General features: G+C 41.3%; 1 protein-coding gene across 8 annotated transcripts in view; it reads left to right on the plus strand.

The window, feature by feature from the left end:
• LOC307269254 (receptor-type tyrosine-protein phosphatase delta) overlaps positions 1-24578 on the plus strand; it is a 270649-nt gene that overhangs the window by 226851 nt on the left and 19220 nt on the right. For 3 of the 8 annotated variants that reach the window (XM_080052141.1, XM_080052144.1, XM_080052142.1), the window contains 15 exons: positions 1-309; positions 1219-1412; positions 2146-2172; positions 2682-2799; positions 3460-4047; positions 4450-4550; positions 4711-4967; positions 6034-6127; positions 8014-8223; positions 10117-10277; positions 13390-13502; positions 16891-16932; positions 17955-18052; positions 20779-20902; positions 23928-24103. In XM_080052141.1, coding sequence (XP_079908267.1) covers positions 1-309; positions 1219-1412; positions 2146-2172; positions 2682-2799; positions 3460-4047; positions 4450-4550; positions 4711-4967; positions 6034-6127; positions 8014-8223; positions 10117-10277; positions 13390-13502; positions 16891-16932; positions 17955-18052; positions 20779-20902; positions 23928-24103 — 2612 coding nt within the window. The remainder of the gene's footprint in view (positions 310-1218; positions 1413-2145; positions 2173-2681; positions 2800-3459; positions 4048-4449; positions 4551-4710; positions 4968-6033; positions 6128-8013; positions 8224-10116; positions 10278-13389; positions 13503-16890; positions 16933-17954; positions 18053-20778; positions 20903-23927; positions 24104-24578) is intronic. The other 5 variants (XM_080052143.1, XM_080052148.1, XM_080052145.1 and 2 more) reach the window with 3 other exon arrangements.

Below are 24578 nucleotides of genomic sequence, written 5' to 3' on the forward strand. Positions count from 1 at the left end.
AACCCTCTGGCGCGCCTCAGGAAGTCAAGTGCTCTAGCCCAAGCTCCACCAACATCCTGGTAAGTTGGCGGCCGCCCCCGATGGAATTACAAAACGGGATCATAACGCAGTACACCATCCAATACACTGCCACCGAAGGGGAGGACACTACTACAGCTCGTCAGATATCCGATATTCCACCGGAAAACACAGAGTACCTTTTGGAGAACTTGGAAAAATGGACTGAGTACCACGTGACGGTCACTGCCCATACAGATGTGGGAGCAGGACCGGAAAGCCTGCCGCAACTCGTTCGCACAGAGGAGGATGGTATGTGTTCGCTAAAAAACTAAAGCTGCAAATCCACAGCCTCTTAACCCAATACTAACAACCCTCGCCTATCTACAATACCCTATTTTTCTTCTCTCTGCCTGCTTCTAATGCAACCAATTGATACTTTTAGCTCCATTTTTTTGGACAATGCACTTTTTCCCCCCATAACAAACTATAACACGGTTTGTGAAAGCACCTTTTTTTCTTCTTCTTCTTCTTCTTCTTCTTCATAAGCTGCTCAATTTCAACACATGGTATGGCATTTTCAGCTGCAGGCCTCCCAACTTCTAGTCCCCAACTGTCATTTTTTTTATAAATATACCCACAGCAAGTGTTTTTTGAATGGCATAATTTTTTTATACAACTCAATTTTTTTTCTGGACAGTGGGAATGACAAAAGAAAGATGGAAGATTTTTTCAAAGGCCATTTTTAAAAGAATATTTTTATCCCCCCCCCCCCCCCCTCATGTGATAGAATCATTTTTTATTCATTTTTTTTCTCCTCGCTCCATAGCCAAAATTCTTGTCGTGCTTCAAGCATTTTGAAACACTTGAAGCCCAACCCCCTCTCTTTGGCTCCACTTTTCTATTTTGGCAATTTTTTTATTCCATGTTTTAAAAAAGAAATCCACTCTACCCATTTTTAATGTTTCAAGATTAGGTCAGTTGTCAGACCTGTTTTTTTGCTGTTGGTTTTTTACCCCCCACCTTACCATTGTTGAAATATTGATGTCATGCAGTGCTTGTTGCAGTCCGCTGCACTTTTGTGATTTTTTCTCTTTTTCCTCACTGCAGCATTTTGGGCGCGCTACAGCTTTCGGGGCAATATTTTAAATAGAGAGGATTGAGGGTGGGTCTTCCATATAATTTTGACCTTTTGTCTTCTATCCCATGATGTCCCTCCAGTTCCTAGCGGGCCACCTCGTAAAGTCGAGGTGGAGGCTGTCAACTCCTCGTCAATTAAAGTGATCTGGCGCTCGCCGATGCCCACCAAGCAGCACGGTCAGATCCGAGGATACCAGGTGCACTATGTCAGGATGCTTAATGGGGAGCCCACAGGACAGCCAGCCATCAAGGACATACTGATTGATGATGCCCAGGTAAAAACACTAGCCGCCTTATCTCTCACACACACACACACAGAGTCGCTTTCTCTCTTTCTCTCACCACTACATGGCCTATTGTGAAGTCTTCAGACTTGCAGTGAAAGAAAGCTAATTATCATTGTGTCATATCAATGATGGGAGATTGACTTTTTTACTGTTTTCTAGTCACAAGTTAAAGGTGTAGTCAGCGATTCTGGAGAATGCTTGTTGTCAAAATCAGTGAATATATTCTCACGATCCGCTACATATCCGTCCTGTGTGTGTGTGTGTGTGTGTGTGTGTGTGTGTGTGTGTGTGTGTGTGTGTGTGTGTTTGTGTGTGTGTCTGAATAACATACCAGTTCACAGAGCCTAGGCTGTGTATTATCACCAGAACTGGTATGTTAACAAAGGGCATGTGAACAAAAGGGCCCACCGTAGCTAGCAACAGGCCCATTTACAGAGCCAAGGCTGTGTATTAACACAGGTTTTTTTTCCGGGCACTCACTGTACAGACAGGTAGCGGATCATGAGAAGATGTTCACTGATGTTTTAAGCTAGAATTGCTGACTCCACCTTTAAAATAACACTTGATGCAAATACTATATATTACTAGAATTACTTTCAACAACAAATTCATTTGGTGGTTACAGACAAACTGTGTGTGTGCATTTTTCTCACCAGTGATTAGTCTGTACCCGACCTTATGTGTTGTCTCTTTTCTCTCCATATTCTTGTATCATAATCAGTGGGAATTTGATGATTCAACAGAACATGTGAGTAATAGATAAACTTAAATAAATGGCAATCGTGTTTTTTCCCCCCTGCTGTCATCCTCTGCATGAATGGCATGTGTCTTTTTGTCAAGACTTTGGTTTAAGCTTGAGTGCTATTTTAGATATTCAATTTAAGAAAAACTGCAGATGGAATCACTGACTAACATTTTTGTTCAATGGAAATTTAGATTAAACAATTAACCGACCAAAGAGCAACCACTGATCTTCACTTGACCCTTTGGTTTGAAATATAATAGTGTTTAATGAGAACGCTTTACATACCAACACAGCGTGCTGCTTGCCAAGTTATTTATTTACTTTCCAACACAATCCTTTTTTCCCACTGAAGCATGCTTCAATTTTAAGTATATACTGAGAATATGTGTCTGTGGTGTCCTCTGTGATGATTATATGACATATCATTCCACTCGTATCTATGTGCTTGCTTATATCTGAAAAAAAAAATAGTCAGTGAGTGTCCTGCAACTAAAGTCATGCATCTTTTATAGGAAATGATCATCGCAGAGCTGCTGGCCGAGACCACATACTCGGTTACCGTGGCAGCCTATACCACAAAGGGCGACGGTGCACGCAGCAAGCCCAAACTGATCACCACCACTGGCGCAGGTAACATAACGTTTCTTATAAAGTTCTTATAAACCAGATTTTTTTTTAAATCCAAAACTGTATTTCTGCTCCAGGCACAATCGTTTTCAGACTGAGAATGTAAAGTGTGAATGCAGCTCATTACTGTCTCATTTAGTGCAATAACTCTTACCCAGACCTGACAATGGTGACATGCCTTTAAAAAATCTTGTTAAAGTCAGCAATTCTTGGGAGAAGGCTTGTGGTAAGAATGACTTTTTTGTCAAAATGAGTGAATATCTGTGTGTGTGTGTGTGTGCGCTGAAAAATAATCATGTGTCAATACACAGCCTAGGTTCTGTACGTAAACAACTGGTACGTAAATAAAAGGGGTCCACCGTAGCTAGAAACATGCCCGTTTACAGAGCCTAGGCTGTGGATTATCACTGTGACAGCTCACACACAATACAGACAGCGGATCATGCGGACATATGTCAAATTCACTGATTTTGACAAGAAGCAATCTCCAGAATCGCTGACGCAATTTAAAGTAATTTATCCACCTCTTTAGAAAGCGTTATATTACAGTAAATATGGTAGATCTGGTCATCTGATAATGAATGGCTACCTACTAAAAATTTGATGTCGTGGAAAGTTGTTTTTCAATAGTTTTAACAAGAAGTCCTTTGTGTACCGTCTTAGTTCCTGATAAACCTCGGCTAATGGTAAGCACAACCAACATGGGCACGGCTCTCCTCCAATGGCATCCCCCGGCAATAACCCACGGTCAACTGCAAGGCTATCGGCTCCGTTTTGGCCGCAAAGACGTGGACCCGCTGACCGTCATCGAGTTCCCCGAGCGAGAGAACCACTACACTACCAAAGAGATCCACAAGGGGGCCTCATACACGTTCCGTCTCTCGGCACGCAACAAGGTGGGATTCGGTGAAGAGACGGTCAAAGAGGTCACCACAAACGAGGACATCCCCAGTGGCTACCCTCAGAGCATTACGGCCGAGGGTGGTACGACCACTACCATTCAGGTCAGCTGGAAACCTGTGATACTGGCGGAGCAAAACGGCCAAATAGTGAAATACGCTCTGCAGTACAAGGACATCAACAGTCCACGCAGTCCCTCCGAACTCTTCATCACCGCCCCGGAATCGACAGTCATCCTGGATGGCCTTAAGGCAGATACCACTTATGATATTAAAATGTGTGCCTTCACCAGCAAGGGCTCTGGTTCCTATAGCCCAAGTGTCCAATTCAGAACACAGCCTTTGGATCAAGGTAGGACCAGTCCCTAAACCTTTTTTAAGCCATTTCCCTTTTAAAACATTTCCCTGCAGAAACCTCAATTGGCAGAAGTTGACACAGTACGGAATCAATCAGAGGACTTGATGTTAACATATTGTCATACATTTTTTATCTAAAAATTATTTAAGAAACTCACATGGAGTAAGTATGTATGTCTCGTTGTGTCTTGTCAGTCGAGCAAAAGTCAGTCATTAATTGTAAGAGTCGGTGTTGGTAAGAAGGTAAGAGAAAACAATGTTGTGCTCAGTGTGGTACTGATTTCCGCCCGGTTTCGATGGTGACATTGTCAGGTAAGCTCTGCTGGTGGACCATTCAGTGTGGATGGATCAAGTAGGATGTTTTGTGTCTAAATCACCCGCTCCCCCTGTCTTTTAGCAGTGTTTGCAAAAAATTTCCACGTGAGAGCTGCCATGAAGACGTCAGTGTTGCTGACTTGGGAGATCCCAGACACCTACAACCCCGCTCAGCCGTTCACTGTGAGCACCGCCTAGATAATACTGTTTAGTTTACATTATTTTCATATGCATTGAGATCATCTTAATATTGCTACGATACAACATAATATTCAGTTAGCATACAGTACTCAGCCAAGAATGAAAAAGATCCAGATGAACGATCAACTCATTCGCAATACAGATCCTCTACGATAACGGGCAGAGCGTGGAGGTGGATGGGAAGCTAACGCAGAAGCTAATCACGGGCCTTCAACCGGAGACACAGTACTCCTTCCTCCTGACCAATCGTGGCAACAGCGCCGGGGGTCTGCAGCATCGCGTGTCCACCATGACGGCCCCGGACATCCTCCGCACCAAACCCTACCTGATCGGCAAGGCCAACTCAGAGGGGATGGTGACTGTGGAGCTACCATCAGTGCAGACATCTGAGCCAGTAAGGTGAGCTGTCCAATGAACCAATCGAATCAAGTCGAGAAGCTCTCAACTAATATCAAGTGTGAACACGTTTTTTTGTTTTTAGCAGCATCATTGTACCATTGTCTCAACATGGTCCTAAAATTCAGGCATTATATATTTTGGTTTAGAAAAATGACTCAGAGACATTACACAAACAGGGCAGGTGAACCCCGCCCCCAAAGTTCCTGAACCTTTACAAAGTACTACCCCCGGAGCATGGACTTTTACGGGGGTTAAACCATTACCCAGGAACAAGATTTAGACCGTGGTGCCTTCAATCGAAATGCAGTTCCTCCAATGGTTCATAGTTCCTGGGGAAAGTTCCTGTAGTGGAAATGCGGCTTTGGTCAGGGGGTAATTCTTTCAAAATAAAAGGCATTACATAGTGAAGCAGCCTGACTCATTTGATCTCTCATAGCCTTCCAACAAAGCCCAGGGTTTATCAGAGGGCCAAGGAGCACGTCCGATCGTAGACAGACGCTTCAAACCCCGTCTTGGCTTTCCTGATCCTGCATCTCCCATGGCAGAGCTTAAGCTAATTAGGTTCCCATTAGCCTTCCATGCTGCCGTCCTGGCTACCGCTAGCGTGTGCAGTGCCCGACCAGGAAGCCCACAACACTCTGGCAGAGGCTGTTATCGCTCTTGCCACAGTGATGAAGGGATGAATCCCTCTAATTCTGTATTTTTTCTGCATTCAGAAAGGTCTCCTAATTAGCCCACCGGGGGCCCCAGTAAGGTGTAACCTTTATGCCTACGCTCAATGAACATGCTTAGACAAAATGTAAAAAACACAGAGTGAAATGGTCCTAATCGAGTGATGAAGAACTGTACAACTTTTCTAATGGCATGATTATGCAACTTTTTAAATCAGTTTCTGGTTAGCAGTCGACCCTCTCTAATGCAGGTAGACATGATGAGAGCATAGCAATGTATTTGTTCCTACTGTCAAACAGGGTTCCATCTATCTATGAACATTTGCCTTTCGAAAAGTGTCAGTTTTGTCTAAAAAAGTAACACATTGTCCTTTTTTTCATATTTTATTTTCCAGGGGATATTACATTGTGGTCGTACCTCTGAAGAAGCAGCGCACTGGCAAATTTTTCAAACCCTGGGACAACCCCGATGAGATGAACTTGGAGGAGGTACGTTTGAAGGATATAACGACTTGGAAAGACAGTAAAAATATGGCATTCATTTTCCCGTTATTCCACTCCACTTCTTAACAGGGCCTATAGGTAACTGAGTGAACATACAGCACATGTTCCTCTCTCAAAACTGGGAGAAAAAATATATAAGTTGAGAGGTTAAGGGGGCAGGAGGAACAGGAGATGGCTCTCTGATTGACGCAAATAGCTGCAGAGAGCCCTATTCATATGGAAATGAGTACATGAAGTAGCCATGAAGTGCACTGCAAAAGTGCAACCCCCATCCCCACATCTTCCTCTTTGTGTCTGTTATAATTACCTAAAGAGCTGCATCATGTCTCTTCTCATTTAAAGCTAGGCTAGGCCACTGCAAAACCACCAATACAACAATTTATATTTAGCCGGTTGAAATAGTTCAGTAGCTTCTGTTTAAAATAGTCACAATTAACTGATAAAAAAAGATCACATTTTTGTAGATGTCAGGTATTCCTTTTAGATGTGTTTTAAAACATTGAATGCTAATGGTTGTACACATTCCATGCATCTTGTACTGTATTCTATTTGCTAAATTATTTTACAAATTGAAGCTTCTGAAATCTTATTTGTGAATCAAATCCTCTGGCAAATTATAGCATTTTTTAAAATAGTGAGTTTTAAAATATGTATTTGTATTGTATGAACATCATTATAAAATAGATCCTGCATTTAGGAGGCTAAATGAAAAAAAACATGCAATGTCTCATCTGGCGTTGGCTTCATAGCTCATGCCCATAGGCCCATATCTGTAGCCTTGACCGATAGCCCCAAAAGTCGCCCCCTCTCTGTCAGAATTTATTTGTTTGTCAATACTGGCACTCACCTTTTCACAACTTTTCCCAAGGGCAGCCAGATTTAGCCCGTGTTGACAGGAGAGATGATTGAAGACATTATCGGGCCGCACCAACAGCCCACAGCCAAAACAAAGCACACACAAGAACGCACACATTCCAATGTGAATGACAGGCGGCACAAAGCACACACACGCACGCACACACACACACACACACACAGAGACACACGCACTCGTCCCTGTATACAAGTCAGAGATATGAAATCAGGCGCCCAAACAACTACTCAGGCTCGATTAGCATAATTATGATCACGCTTTGTGCTGGAATTTTAAAGTCAGATGGCACAGACTTGTTTGAAGGGCACACTTGCTCTCAGCATGTTAGTAGTGTTATTATTGCTGCTTCGGGGAGCTAAAATGGTATTATTTGCTGTAACATTAATCAACCAAGGAGATTATGAGTGTTGGATAATAAAATGATAAAGAGATTCTGTGGTTGGACATGTCATAATCCGCACAGGAACAAGCAGTAGCATTGGAAACACATTCAGAATGAATCTGTGTAGTGTATTCTTTGCCAAATAAAGTTTGAAGGTATTTGTTGGTAAATAATGTAATCTATCCTCACTTTCTTCCATTCATATTTATGAACACATTGATTTAAATATGAAAAAGACATAACTGTACAGTTTAGATTAAAATCCAACTAAATATCTACCAATATTTCATGCAAAAGTGTTTCTGATTGTATCAACACTGTGGATAATCTTCAACCGTTTCATATTGGAAATCCACATATAATCTTTTAATTTCAAAATCTTTTTGGAGTTAAAAAAATAAATAAAAAAGAATACAGATGAAATAAAGTAATTGATCTTTTTTGTAACGCGTCTGACAATCAGCAATCACAGAAAAATAAACCAAGATGGATTTGGTTTGGGTGGATTTGGTTTTGTGTGTGTATGTGTGTGTGTGTGTGCGTGTGCTTGTGTGTGTGTGTGTGTGTGCTGAAAACTGTCTGTATGCGTTATCAACTATCTGCTCCTCACTGTAGCTGCTGAAGGAGATAAACCGTACTAGTCGGGGCCTTCGGTTCCGGAGGCAGGCAGAATCCAAAGCCTACATCGCCGCCTACTTCAAAGACCTGCCCAAAGATTTCCCCCTCGGAGACGGCAAGACCTACGGGGACTTTGAAAACAAACAGCTCCAGAACGGCCAGGAGTACATCTTCTTTGTGCTTGCTGTTCTCGAGATGTCTGAAAACGTAAGTCTAACTAACACGTGCATTGTCTCAGTTTTTATTAATATGTGTTTTATATCATTACTTCAGTTTTGGGTACATACTTGAGGCTTGCTCCCCTCTGGGCTATCCCCCCTGCTAGTGATCTCATATGCTTTGTGCTAAAAACTGTTAAAGGTCACCTACTATGCAAAATATACCTTTTCATGGTTTTTCAACATTATGATGGGTCCCTAGTGTGTCTAGAAACCCCCTCAAGTATGAGGAGATTTAACAATGGCACTGTGAGAAATAGAAAAGGTTGTGTTGACACCACCCCATGAAAACAATTTTCTAGTAGAAACCCAAATTACAATTTTAAACCTGAACATGTGCATAATACGTGACCTTGAATAATCAACCCCACTGGATCTGGGCAGAGGGTCGTAGTGTGCTTTCAGTCAGTGTGTGTTACTCTGAGCCCTTGTGGAGCTTTGACTTCATAACTTAAAAGCTGCAGCTGGCCCGAGAACCTGACCCTTGCTGCCTCGGGGAGAGAAACCCCTTAAGACCTTAGCCGATCGCGAGCATACCTTGATAACAGGGCTCCTCTTTTAATTGGGTCCTGCGTGCGGTCCAACCCTTATCTCCAGCGCTGCAGCTAAAATGTGTACGTGTGCGTGTTTCTGTCAGGCCTGGATGGAGGAGCAGAAAAAGGTGCATGATTAGCTAGCTGTGGGGCGTGATGATGGATTTGATGGGCCTCAGGGTCTATAGTGCTGCCTGGCACTCTCTCCACTAACCCTGAGTTCAGGTAGAGTAAAAAGCGATAATGACTGACGGAGGGAAATCTCTAATTTGCCCACTGAAGCATATATTTTCATCCCATAAGACCTTTTTTTTCCATCTCCTCTCAGAATGTGAAATAGTTCAATCAAGGTTTCCCGTATAGGAGAGATATTGAAGATCGTTCTGATTTGGCCAAACTGCAGCTTAGCAGAAATTGCACGGCAAAAACTTGGAATTGGCTTTTAATGTGTATTGTTGGTCATGCTGTCTTTGTCAGTGTCTTGTTAGATATGCTCTGCAGTGGGTGTGAATTAATGGAAGTCTCGCAGTAGTGCTTTGAATAGCTTGACCTCCTCAAACAAGCACTTGTAATTTTGCATAATTTTGCATATCTGTCCGATAAAACCATATTTAACTGTCATTATCTCTTATTAGTTTTTTTCCAATACACTGAACCGAGAACGTCAACTTATAAAGCACGAAAATACATGTCTAAGACCTGTGCAGTGTGCATAGTTTATTTTTATTAATAAAATAAAATGAAAAGCTGTATCCAACATATGTTGTCCTGGGGTGAGAGTAGAGTATCTGTAGCCTCTGACCTAAAGCTGCCCTCTTGCTCAGCCACGTCACATACTCATGCTTAAGTGCATGCGTTCACACGGAAGGCCTTTCCCCGCCCTGCTCCATCATGTCTCTTCTCAATTTTTCATGTAAGGCAGATTTTCCTCAGAGTTCCTTTACTCAAATGTCCAATGTTGAGCAGAATTGTACACTAGTCCTCGATAATAATGCCGAAAATTTATTTTTAAGACCTGTGCATAGTATTTTCTTTATTTGTATATATTTATATATATATATAAAAAAAAGCTGTATCCAAAATCTGTTCTATAAACCCTTTGGACACGTATATGGTGTATACATTAAACACATTTGTTAACTCTGGCAGTGTCTCCCCTAATTTGAAGATCATATTATTTTGGTCTTGTGGAATGGAAAGAAAATATATAAAAAAAGCACCAGATAATAGATAGAATAACATAATAAGGACCAATACATAAGTACTGCATATGATGGTTGGAAACAAAACATTGTAACACAGACTTAAGGACGGAGTATTAATCTTTGACTGGCTTTTCCTTTGCTCAGATCATGTATGCCACAAGCCCCTACTCCGACCCGGTGGTGTCAGCTGACATCGACCCTCAGCCAATCATCGACGAGGAGGAAGGCCTTATATGGGTGGTGGGCCCTGTGCTCGCTGTCGTCTTCATCATATGCATTGTCATTGCCATCCTCCTTTACAAGAGGTGAGGATGTGAAATGATTATCCCAATGGAAAATGATGAAAATATGAAGTATTTATTTTCTAACCCCGCCAACGAGTGAAGCAAATGCACAGGAGTCTACCTCATTTGGAGACAACTACCTGAACACTTAACATGCATAACTGCCACACATTCACAGTGCAACTCATGCACTATGTAAACAGAATTACTTATATATGTGCATTTAAAATGCATGTAAAGCCAGTCTGCATTCATGTATGACCATTAAATATTGAAGATTTGTGACACCAACATGCTACACTGCACAAATCTCCAATATGCACGTTCAAATGCAGATACTAGATGTATGACTTCACCTTTATGAAGTCATTGATCTTAAACACAAACACACATACATTCCTACATCACCAACAGTGGATTATGGACTAAACACTCCGTCAGGTCCCCTCTTGGCAAAAGTTGACAACATTCACCGTAGTGTATTAGACATGTTTTTAGCATGATTTAAAGCTTGATCAAAAGGGGACTGGAAAAATATCTACTGTTGGCTCGGCGGGCCCCTGTTTGTGAACGTGTTACGCCGTTAAAGTCAAATGTCTGATAGGTAGACGAGTGCATACACACAGACACACACACATTTGAATTCACACCTTCCCACAATCCTTCACACATGTGGGGATTGAATATTAATCAGACACATCCATCGACCCCCTGCACGCACAAAGGCACACTCAAATAAATGTATAACACTTACAGTGAAACACTTTTACACTGAATCGAAAAAGCCTTTCTGTCCGCAACCCCCTATTGCTAGCTATAGGAACCTTGTGCTGTCACTGCAAATCAGTCAAGCGTATGAGGGTGAATATATGCTACATGTCACTGCTTGTGTGTGCAACTTCACAGAGGCCCTTGGGTGAGAGAGAGTAGAGTAGCTGTAGCCTCTGACCTAAAGCTGCCCTCTTGCTCAGCCACGTCACATACTCATGCACATATCTTAAGTGCATGCGGCCACACGCAGACTTTCCCTGCACTACACTATCTTGTCTCTGCTCAATTTTTCATGTAAGGCAGATTTCTCTGCAGAGTTCCTTTACTGAAATGTCCAATGCTAAGCATAATTTCACACCAGTCCTCGATAAGTCATTTTCAAAAGGTTAGATTGGTAAATTATGAGTCAGCAAAAGCTATAATCAGTTACAGTACCAATACTGAAGAAGACAAACAATACATAAATAGTATAATGTTACAGGTTTGTGTGTACAGCTTTATTTTGGGTCGTTGTTCTACCTTGTGCCCATTGATTACATTCATATCAATATTTTGGTTTGGATTATGCTAAGGTTAATTGAAAGTGAACAAAAGGGAAGGCAGCATTAAGTTTTCATTTATGGCATTTGAGGATGTACACGTGGATTACCCCAGCCAGTGTCATCTCCATGATAGGGAACATTCAGTTGCACAACCAGGAGATATTTCTCTTTTCAAAATCAATTTTAATGTGACAGAGTGCTGCTCCTCTTGAGCAAAAACAAAGGGCAACAACCATGTTATGTCCAGTTTGGTAAAAGGACACAGGGATAACAACATGCAGTGGTATCACAGAGGAAACATAAATTGAACACCTACATGCAGAATAATTAAAAGTCAAGTCGTGTCTGCTACTTGACCAATAGATGTGGCTAATTTATTTCAATTGTTTTTTTTTTAATATTGTTACAATATAGTAACGGTATTCGCTCAATTTATACACATTGATTCACAATCATGGTTATCCCACATTGTTGTTCGCATTGATCATAACGCATGCACACATCTTGAATATGCATAATTCTCGATCTGACTTAATGCGACATCGGTAGGCTTAATTGCAGGGAAAGAAAGACTGAGCGTATTAGGAGTCAAGAGATGACTTTTATGCTTGAACAAGAAGCAATCAACTGAAACTGCTGGAAATAGCAAGAGATACAATGTACACATCTTGGATGCACCTGGGAAACTAGCATTTGAAACAAAGAGGCCCCAAGGCTGCATAATTGAGCGTAATCTTTTGAAGTGAAGCGTTACTTATCCCGTACGTGAAGCAAAAACTGAGATATGATTAGAATCGTTTGTCTCTTGTGCACTCAGTCATTCACCTATTATGTAGGAAAGGTCACGGAATTCTGCGTGACATATACAGCCAAAGGTCTTACCACCTAATGTTGTGTCGATATTTCTCCCCTTGCTCACCAAATGGAGCAGCAAACCAGACAGGTAAGAGTAAGAAATAATTAAGGGCAAAATGAATTCCCCTGAAAACCCTTTTTTTCTCCCTTAACTAATATTATATATAAACACATATAAATTGGTCCGACACTGAAGTTGCTTTCATTTGGAAAATTGTGCTCTGTGCATATTAGAATGAGCATACATTGAACACATAGTACTAAGTGTTAGCAAAGTACATATGTGTTGACTTTTCTTACTGCTAATACACGGTAAATTTGTATTGTCAAAATCTCCACCATACTACCTTTCCATTATACATAGTATGTGCTACAAAACATGTCATCGCCCAATTCTGTGTACATGTTTGGGAACAAACCGTGTTGCCATCTATGAAAACTTGCATTAAAATGGTGAAAAAGTCTCAAATAAACGTGAGTGGAACAAATACCCAGAATGCTTTGCAATATAATACAATCAGTATGATGGCCCTGTAGTAGTAAATGTAACCTTTGTGAATTCATTGTTTGTTTGTTTTTAAATACAGTAACATGACATGGTTATGTTGTAATGTAATGCAATCTTAACAGCACCCCTTAACTACAGCTTCAAAACTACTATAGAGTTGAACTGACAATCTGGCACTATGATTGTAAAGTGAACATAGTGGCTTCGCTATAGTGGTTAATAGCTAAGGGCTATTGTACTCCATTGCATTAAAGCGTGAAGTGATGTTATTAATTCCACCCCCTGTAGCCTCGTGTACTGTAAGAATGTTGTCCTGTCACCTCCTTAATTACATATTTGCCTGCAGTATTTATTAGACCCGCAAAGCGAGCTTTGAGATAATGCAATTAAGAGTTAGGGGTTTTGAGGCACCACAAATACATTTAAAAAAACACAATTTTCCTGTTTTGTTCTGCAGAAAAAGAGCAGAGTCTGAAGCTAGGAAAGGCAGCCTCCCCAACAGCAAGGAAATGCCACTGCACAATCCCACCGACCCCGTTGAGCTGCGACGTCTCAACTTCCAAACGCCCGGTATGTATTCCAAATGAAGTCAATGATGTCCATTCCATTCACTCTTCATTAATGAATATGCAGTGTGGGTTGTGAAAAGGAACTGGTTGCTTGCTTAAAGGTCACTTCATGCAAAATTCACTTTATTTTATTTTATCCACATTAATTTGGGTCTCTGGTGTGACTAGATTCTCCCAAAGTATGAGAAAAAAAAACAACCCTCCATATTTGTCTCCATCTCCACCTTTCTGAAAACAGATGTTCAAGAAAACCCTGTTGAATTTCTCTCCACCTATGACATCATAAGGGGAGAAGCCACGCCCCGTAATTACCAACCTACAACCTGTGATAAGCCACACCCCCAGATCCCCCTGAATCTAACTAGCAGTTAGATTCAAACCTGCAGTTAAATTCAGGGCCAATCAGAGCAGACTGGGCTTTTTGGAAGGCGGGGCTTAAAGATACAGGCTCTTTCAGGCATTTCAGAGAGACGAGGAGATTCAAAAATGGCACTGAGAAATCTACAAGGTTTTTGTGTGACACTACACCATGTAAACAGTTTCTAGTAGAAACCCAAATTACAATGTTGATCCAGAAAATGTGCATAATATGTGGCCTTTAAAAGGAGTAGCTTTGTGTCATCCAATGATTGTTTATTTCCAACCACTGCTGGAACACCGAAACCGTGATACCATAACGCCCTCAAAAGTAAACCCCAATCATGGCCGTGGTGAGATTGGCACCAAACAAGTAAGACGTTTTTTTACAGGTGGCCATGTGCTTAGAGAAAGGCACCGGGGGTCATAACTTGACAGTTTCTCCCCCCGGAGACACTCACTTCTCGGTGGACAAATGAAGAGGCAGAAATGCAAAGGTTGACAGTTTGATAGCAGCTGTCATCTTCCTCTGCACAACCTGCGTTATCGAGGTCATCAAGCCTTCGTCGTGCTTACTTAGAATAGTGCTGTCCCGCTCGGATGGTGTCCCGCCGCTATAGAAGTCACAGGGGCGCAGCATTTTGGAAAGTGAGGGGGGAATAGGGAATGTGTCATGTTGTTTTTGTATGCGTGCCAATGGCCGGCTAAAGAACTAAAGTGGTGACAAAGCTCTAAACACCTGTGCTTACTCACGCCAACCTTTTTAGTGTAACGCGCCCCACACACATCCTGCGTCTACCTCTGGAGCGCGTCGCCTTACCTTACTGCTGCCTCTCTCGGACTTTTCTCGGACACACATGCAACGTCTCAGCAGCTGCTGCTGCTTGTTGGAAGTTTTATTTTGAAGGGGACACACCAGGAAATGGTGAAACTACAGCGAAAGCTGCCAGTATGAAGTCAATATGACTCTCAGCAGAGTATTTCAAAAATCACTTTACTGATTTATACGGGAGAGAGAGAGGGGGGTGTGGTCGGGGAAGAAGAAGGCCGTAGACACAGATAGAGCAACGGAAAACTGTTGCGCTCATCATGATCTTTTTTATTTCTTCACTATATTGGATCTCTATATGTGTCATTTATCCAAAAATGAAATGCCAGAACTAATTGAAAATTAGGTTTTGAATCCCTCGGATTTTGATTGCACAATTACATCGTGAAATAAAGGGATTATTTGCGTATACGACTGAGGGATGTTTTATTTTGAAATAAACACACCGGGTAAACGTGTAACTAGAGTGAATGCTGCTGGTGTGACTGTCAGCAGAGTATTTCTCTATCAGTTAAAGCACAGAGACGCGAGAGAGACGCGCTGCTCTCAGAAAAAAATAGGCGAGCCTCCTGAGGTGAAGGGGATCGGCGCTGCAGACGTGCCTCCGACGCGCCTCAGCAGTGCGTCTGAGGTTGGATGTGTGCTCGCTCTACGTTGATTTCACAGTCTGTGACCAAAAGTCAGACGCAGACGCGAGGTAGACGCGCAGTAGAGGTAGGATGTGTGTGGGGCGCGTAAGAAGGTGAGTACTGGTCAGCTTTGGCTCAGTAATACGGCCCCTGTATTTGTAGAGACAGACAGACAGAGAGACAGACACATGTCGCTGCATGTTTGAGTTCCTCTGGCACCAACTGCTTTGGGACAGGTGTTCAGACTACCAATAATGTTGTAATATCAGACTTGTATTTTTTTCAGGTCAGCTAGTATGAAAGGAGGATGAATTATCCCTGCAGGCTTTTTTTCTGAGAGAGAGAGAGAGAGAGAGAGAGAGAGAGAGAGAGAGAAAATGCATATTTATGAAAGCTCTTCAATGATGTTAGGACCATTACTGTCTTTTTTATCCTGGCACATGGGTATTTATTTTTCCTTTCGGCTCGAAAATGATCTCAAACCATTCTCCCACTATTTCACTCGCCTCTCAACCCATCACCACCCAGCCTGTCTGATATATTTTCCTCTCTCGCTGCTCAAAAAAAGGACCCGAACACTTTTTTTAACCACTTTTTCTCAAATCCTGAAGCGCTTCTGCATTAGACCACCCCTCTTCAGCTACTCTCTCTAGCATGTATTTCACCTCTTTACCCCCTGAATGGATATTTTCTTCTTGAAGTATGCTTGATGCTTGAGCGACGGAGAGTTGGAAACGGCGCTTTCATTGCCCCCTCCCTCCCCCCCAGTGTAGGAAATGGATTTGGAGTAGTGGGTTGCGATAGAAACACCCCTTACCGTCTTTCAGAGAGACGTGAGAGTGGGTAGGAAAGCTTCCATTAGCTAATGCCTACTTGTGCCAGCAACCGATATGACACATCATCATCAGGGTTGAAATGAAAGAGAGAGGGAGAGAGAGACAGAGAGAGAGAGAGAGAGAGAGAGAGAGAGAGAGAGACTGTCACCCAACTGTTATTTCTAAATGGCACCTTAATGCTTAAGTTGCACATCCTTAGACCTAGGCTGGATTGAGAGTGCATGCACCAATAAGGGGTCTCTTGGATTGGTATTGTTCAAACACTTTTTAGCATTTCCCACATTCATGCTTGTGAATTTGGCGATGACACCTATACCTCGACTACCACCCGTTCCACAATGTCAACTCTACTTAGTCAAAGTCAAGTGAACTTAACTGCAGGCTGAAATGGTATGCTACACAGTATGCTAAGTAGCATATCACCATGTCAGCATCCTCAGGTTAAAATGAGTGTCACAAATATCCTGTGGTTGCTCGACTTTGGTTTGTGCCGCTAGGATTTATTTATTTTTTATTTCCCTGTGTGCTTTCTTATGTCTGTGAAGTTAGCATGTCGGCATAGCCAAGCTTCTAGCATGATGATTTTTATGTTACTAATGAACGCCCCATTTAGAATACACATAATCATTCAACTACTTTGTGTCCCATTTTAATTTTCTGTTTGTGAAGACAATAGTTATCACATGGCTATAGGACATCTGCAATGTCTTTAATTACACCCGCCGTTTCCCTTCACAGGTTCAGGTGCGCCCAGTCACCCCAGTAACCTCCATTTGTCAAGTTAGTTGGTCTCGATTATGCATTTGACATGATTTGTTTTGGGAATTTTCTTTTAGCTTTTTAAAGGTGGAGTCAGCAATTCTGGCTTCAATTGTTGTCAAAATCACTTTGTGTCAAACTCAGTGAATATAATAATAATGATAATAATACATTTTATTTATATTGCGCTCGTCTCTCACTCAGAGCGCTTTAATATGTCCTCATGACCCACTACCTGTCCGTACTGTGTGTGCGCTGGAAAAAAAAACAGTGGTAACTTAATACACAGCTCTGTAAACTGGTATGCAAAAAAAGGGTATGTAAATAAAGGGGGCCCGCCATGCAACATGCCCGTTTACAGAGCCTAGGCTGTGTATTTACACTAGATTTGTGTTAGTGTGCACACAGTACAGACAGGTAGTGGATTGTGAGGAGATACTGTATTCACTGTTTTTGACAAAAAGTGATGTTGACAGAATTAGCTGACTCCACCTTAAATTCTCTTCTTTTTCCTTTTTTTCTTCTTCTGCTTAGTCTTATTTACCCATCTTCATCTAATAATCCATCTGGTGTTAATGCTATGTCATCACAGGAGGCGGAGTTTGAAAATGACATGTCATCACTCAAAGCAGACGTCAACATCTGGCTTAACATTTTGAATGTTTTTTTTATTTTTATTTTTTTTGGGATGTCTGTTTGCGTCTGTGTCTTAACGTTCATGCTTTCTATCCACGGCAGCTTTTTCTGTGTGAATAACATTCTTCTCTCTCAATAGGGAAAGTCCCAGTGTGGGGGGGCGGGGGGGAGAGGGAAGAGTGTGCTCGATGACTTCTCATTGGCTTCTGTGTCCATATTCTCTCTATGAGCATGGCCACTGCTTTGAGTGAACACACTATAGCCTAACAAGATCCACTCCTTCATTTCCCCTCCTTGTTAAACACACACATGCTGCTTATCTAATGATTCGCTATTGGCTTGTGCTCTGGGTGATGCACTCTTACAAGACTGGGGGGGACTGACCTTTAGTTCCGTCTGATTGACAGGTATGGCTAGCCACCCTCCAATCCCAGTCATGGACCTGGCAGATCACCAGGAGCGCTTGAAAGCCAACGACAACCTCAAGTTCTCCCAGGAATATGAGGTGAGTGTCAGCCAACTCCCAGTGTTGATTTAACAATGTTGATAAATGCTGTATCACACTAGTGGTCTAGCCATGAGCGTAATATGGTGGTGGAATGTGACAGTGTGTGTGTGGGGTGGAGAGTGGAACTGAATACCAAGTGCCCAAATCATTGGAGGGACCTTCAAAAAGACTAACATGTCCTTTTGTTTTATTCAAAGTATAAGTGTCATGAATGTATTCAAATCAAGAGATTAATGGGAAATTAATGTGATTGAGTGAACTTTCTTTTTTATTGTTGTGTATTTATTTTCTTAATCGTGAGCAATGTCTGTGTACCCCATTCCAAAATGGTTTAGTCCAGCCAAGCTTTAGGACTCATCTATAAACAGCTGTTTGAGCTGAGGGATGAACAGTTCTTAGTGACTATACTACTTAACATGCTCGATGGTGTTTTGTGCGCCCAATGGAGGCTACAAGGCAGCTCTGCCTGGAAGGCCCTACCCCTAACCTTAACCAGGCAGCGCTGCCTTGAAGGCTCTGTTCGGGGCACAAAACACCAAACACCACCACTTAAATTATATTTCCCTGGTAGCCCTAATACCATCAGTAAGTATCCATGCCAACCATACAGCAGTTCACGCTTGTCAACAATGTGCCAACTGGTGGCGGTGGGCAACTGCCAAAGAAGAGTTACTTTCATGAAAAAAATTCTTCAATGGACTAACTCGGAGCTCTTAAAATCAGTCAGTGTGCCTGATTTTCGCAGCAGGCATGCTGACATGTTATAGCAGGAAACCCACTGTTGTAATTGATTGCATCGATAATGGCTGCATTCCATTTCAAGTTCCAGGACTCTGCTACTGTGTCTGCTGTCTCTTTGACTTACCGAGACATTTGAATGGAAAAAGAGACTGCCATTAATATTATTAGTAACCTGTGCTTTTCTTTGTATGACATGTTGAGAATGTCTGCTGTAAAAAAAAGTCCCATATGACTACACCAAGTGAAAATGGAAGGGGGGACAGAAAGCATCCTTAGAAATCTGCACAGAGAAAGCATAGCCGACTGACCACTGATCATTTTGACTGGATAAAAACAACACAACTGTGATTATATTTGATGTCCATGCAGTGAGCAGTACTACACTAAACAGAAAATACATTAAGGTCTGTTCACCTGCTTAAGTATAAGAAACTAATTTACGACTGGACTTCTGAGCTTTCGATCTCGACAGTTCAGCCATTTTTCCACCCATATTAATCATATAAAAATGTTAGCTGAAGTCTTACTCTGGAATGTACGGCCTCTATTATAAAAATGCAACATGGAACAAAGGTGATCATTTTATTCTTATATCATGTGAATAGGTCTAAAAATCAGTTCCTCTAAACCCTGTGGGCCTGTTGGCATTGCATTGTAGATGAGCGTATGTTAGCAGAACACTCAAAGAGCCTGAAGAAACTACACAAGCACCAGTTCCTTTCAGGGGCAATGTGTGAGATAGGAACCCGTCACCCCATTCTCTGCCCATTTCTCTCTGCCAGTCCTGTAACCGCTCCAAAATCTATGAGGTCACCCTATGGGTGGCTGCCAAGCTGCCCCATCATTATTGCAGCTTAAGTACATTGAATTCCAATTTCATAGAGCTTATTCGAAAGCAGTGGAAAGCAATTTCGTGAGCACAATGAAATAAAGATTTTTTTTTTTCATGAACAATGTTGGAAGACCACTGTTTCAACATATTTTGATAAAATATCAGGCTTACCCACGGGTGTGTCTCCGCATATTATTGTATATGCATTGCGCCAATATGCTCCTAAATACATCCTAATGTACTTCCTTAAATTGCCAAAGCAGTATTATAACGTTTGCAGTCATTAAACTGGTTTCAAAAATTAATATTAAGGCTCATTTTCTATTAGATTTATTTATTTATTTATTTATTTATTGTGCTTCAATGCAAGTGCAATGCTATTGCGTTGTCACTGTCAGTGGAGATTAAGTCATAAAAATAGTCCGTACTCATTAAAAAGCCAGCATAATATTTTCTCTGAAATGTGAAATGGAATGCTATCTTTCATGCCTTTTGTATTTTCCCCTTTGTGATATTGCATTTTATAGTTCATTTATTGGTGATGAGGGACCATTATCAATCTCTGCTTCACAAAGCTGAAAGAGGGGCTCGGATAGCACATTCTCTTGAACTAGTCTCCAGTGTGGCATTCTAGTATATGTCGTAGAAGCCCTAGAAATCTAACAGGGAAAAGACAATGGAACTAAAGTTTTTCCTCTGTGGCCAATTCAGAAGTCATTTTTTTGTATGTAGTATTTATGTCATGCCGAGGACAACACAAAGTGAACTATTCACAAGTTTCCATCCACAAACTGCTCTCTGTCACTTCAATTATAAAATGTGCGGAACAAAATTGTCTGCTTGGATTCCATTGTACGTCGACCACCAAAATATACTGAGAGGCCTGAATAGAATCACCTTAAATGAACCGAGGAAATAATAAAAGTCTTGGGTTAGACTACGACGAAAAAAATCCAGCTTTCAGTCAGAGAGCAGTGATTTACCTTGGACTCCATAACCTCAATTACCTTTATTTCTTTTAAAAGAACACAAAGTATGTATTGGAGTGGGTCAGAAGTCAATTTAAGTGTTGTGTTTGAGCAATGGAACTACTGTCATGTTGTGCAATCATATTCCATTGTAACATGTTATTTTTTCTTCTATCTCCCAGTCCATCGACCCCGGTCAGCAGTTCACATGGGAGCACTCTAACCTGGAGGTCAACAAACCAAAGAACAGATATGCTAATGTGATTGCCTACGACCATTCCAGAGTGTTGCTGTCCGCTATTGACGGTAGGGCCGCCCACTAACATCTTCCCTCACAGCTGCTGTATCGACTATTAAGAAAACCTGTGTATCTTGATCTATCAGACCTTAGGAGCTCCTATGCAGCCGTTACTGAACTATAGTTAGAGATGAAAGATTGTTTATCAGCATCTCTTTTCTGAGCTTAACCCATACCGTGAAAGACCCACAATGAATATACTGGAAGATAAACTAGGGAAGTGCATACTCATTTTGCATTACAGATCATGTGTTTGTGGGTATGCGTTCCTTAAGAGATCTGATGTAAATGTGCATTTTACCCATTTGCTACATGGTTGAATCTGACAAACAATACAGCAAAAAAACAAGGTTATGATAGAGTGTTTAGATTACACCGGCAAGAGTGACACAGATCGACAAGCCTTTGCTGATTGCATCTTTTGGACAAGATTTGTTTAAAGATGTGGTTACAGCGCTCTGAACAATAAAAGGTCAACCAGTATGCACTGTGCACTTGTTCATGGTTTATCAACATTAAGATGGGTCTCCAGTGTCACGTGAGACACCCAAGGTATGAGGAAAAACAATGTTCTCATCCTAATTCTTTTTTTTCAAGTATTACATCTACATATTTCAGAAATCCTTTGTTCAAAAACCCTGGTCAGATTTTGTTCTCACCATAGGACGTCATAAGGGGAGAAGGGCTGGGCTTAAATGTACAGGCTATAGCTACAACGGAGCATTTCAGACAGAGGCTGATCGGAGATTTAGCAATGGCACTTTGAGAAATGTAAATGTTGGAAACGACATTAAATTACAATTTTGAAATTGTAAAACTAAAACATTAGCATAATATGTGACCTTTATGGTCCAGCCTTGTGGGCTAGATAGTGGTAACATTTTATTTGTCTCATTATCGCTTGAGACCATCTCAAACCTGACTCAAACCACTCCTTCTCCGTATAGATGTGGTGCACTGTAACAGTAACAAAAGGCCATTTTGAAATGGCTAGTTAAGTGCTTGTTTTTGTCACACCGGTTTATTGGATTTAACACAACTGCACATACACACACTACAACTATTAATTAACCATTTCCATTGAGCTGTTCCAACCGAGAGCATCGGGAAGGATAAACAAAGTAGAAAAAATGGCTAATGTGACAAAGACAGACAGTTACAGACTTGGAGAGCCCTTTTCTTTACAGTCTCTCAGAAACAACACAAAGCTTGAGTGTTGATGGAAGTCCATTAGCCAGGCGTTACTCTAAACACATCTGCACAGCCACATCGGGGGCCTTTGTGCTTATAAGGCGAGCGGGTAGTTCTCAGCCAGGGATACGTGAGGGACATCCTCTATTCCTCCCAGAGCTTAAACAAAGCCGTTTGGCAAGCGACGCGCCTATTGTTTACTCCGAGTGAGTTCTTTGAATAAAAAAGGGGGATTTGGGATTTGACATCAGAATTTGAAAGACAGCTAACAGCACTTTCAGAACTTATTGATGCTGGGAAGGATGAGTAAAATCTTTCCCAATATGGGCGCTGTGATTCTTGAGTATTTAACATCGTTGTGACATCACTGAATTTTGCGCTACTTTTTGACAAATGACATGGCACAAGAGGTGCCAAGGCAGGGTAAAAAAATATGGCTAAGGAGAAGTACACTGGTATCCAAAGTGAATCCATAACACTTTCCCTGGCTTTCAATCTGCCACGTTGTAGAGTTTCTGTTTCAATTAGTATTTATGAGTTTAATTAGCTTTTACAAAATGGTTGTTTATTGAAAAATCTAAAAGCTATGCATAGATTGAACATCATCACAGTAATGTTTCAACCCTTAAAATCTCTCTGCATTCCCTTTGTGATGACTACGCACTGAACAGCGGTGTAGTAATGTTTATTTCTCACTAAGCGTACGGACAAGAGCGAAAACGGTAGAATGTATACAAATCCTGAGTGACAGAAGAATGCATAAAGGCAAAATCCATTTGCAAATGTGAGAGTACACACAATGCGCTTGATTCTCATTAAAACCGCAGCAATGGCTCTTTTTTTTTTTGCTTTTGCTTTTTTTCAATTTGAACATTGCACAACGGCTTAATTGTATTTATCCCTTGTCCATCAAGTAAATATGCAGCCGCCTTGCCCATGTGGACAACTTCAACAGCAAAAGAGAGGAGGAGGGGGGATATAAAAAATATATATATTATAAAAAAACAATGCGATTTGAATGTGTTTATATTCCATTTTCTTTTTTACTTCACTCCTTACCTAGGAGTAAGAAGGGAGTCCAGGGGAGAAAAAAGCAGTTGGTATAGTGAGGGGATTCTCTGATACGTGGCGCCCATGCAGATGAGACTTATCTCGGCTGCCCATGTGTGCACCGAGCCCCTAAACTGCCTGTCCTAAAGCATTGACTAGCTGTCAGCTCTGTCTCTTTCGCCTGGATTTTTCAAAAAAAAAGGGGCTGCTGCTGTGCCTTTCATTTAATGTAGGCAAAAGGAAAGGAGGGAGGGATGGATGGAGGGAGGGAGGGGGAATTGTTTTTCTAGTTTTGTGTTGTGTTTGCGGTAAACTTTTTGAACAACCAAGCTTTATCTGTAAAGTGGTGGTTGCAGATAGGAAAAGAACGACACAACATCTGTGGATTTGAATGTGTCGTTGATGGAAAAATACAAATCCCATATAGACTGTTACAATGGTTCAAAATGTGACTGTTGAATGCCATTTTATTTCCAATTTATTTGAATACTTTAATAGAGAAAAACTTGACGATAACCTTACCGTATGTGCAGAATCTGAATGATCTCAAATAACTGAAGGACAACTCTTTGATTTAGGAAGCAACAGATTCCACTGTTTGGTGACATTTATTTTTCGTGTTTGGACGAACAAAGTAAAGCATTTTATTTGAGATATATCGCTCAAATATTGTCTCAACTCAAATGTCCCTTTCGCGTGCAACACAATGGTGCCTCACAAAAAGCCAATCCCTTGTGTATTATATTTTGCATACAAACTCAGCTTGACAACACACATCCTCTCTTTTTATAGGTATACCTGGAAGTGACTATATCAATTCAAACTACATTGACGGCTACAGGAAGCAGAATGCCTACATTGCCACACAAGGCTCTCTGCCCGAGACCTTTGGTGAGTTCTGGAGGATGGTCTGGGAACAGCGCAGCGCCATCGTCGTCATGATGACCAAGCTAGAGGAGAGGTCCAGGGTAAGGGACAGAAATACACACATACAGACACCACTGCATTTTAAATTCAAATTCAAAAAGGGCTTTATTTGGCATGAAAGACTTAAAAAACAATATTGCCAAAGCAAAGCATCACGTATAATTCAGTAAGTCCAAAGATTCAAACACTACACAATATGAACGATATAATACATTATGAACATTATTAGTTATATACAGTGTGTGTGTGTGTGTGTGTGTGACATTTACTGAGTGCTCTCTATCCCTCATATAAGTTGTATTTGAATAGATTTACAAGGTTGTTTTATTTTTAAGTGTTTGGAGTGTATGACCAAAAACGACAAAAAAATAATTTCTTGTATTAGTTTTTTCAGAAATGTTTGAATGAATAGCGCTGGATTATAGTCAGTGATACAACCATTCCAAGACAAGAATAAAAAAAAACGTCATTGCCCAGCTGTGCCCACTCACTACTCCATTAACGTTGACATCATCA

This window comes from Ammodytes marinus (assembly GCF_949987685.1).
Source record: "Ammodytes marinus genome assembly, chromosome: 23".
Taxonomy (NCBI): domain Eukaryota; kingdom Metazoa; phylum Chordata; class Actinopteri; order Uranoscopiformes; family Ammodytidae; genus Ammodytes; species Ammodytes marinus.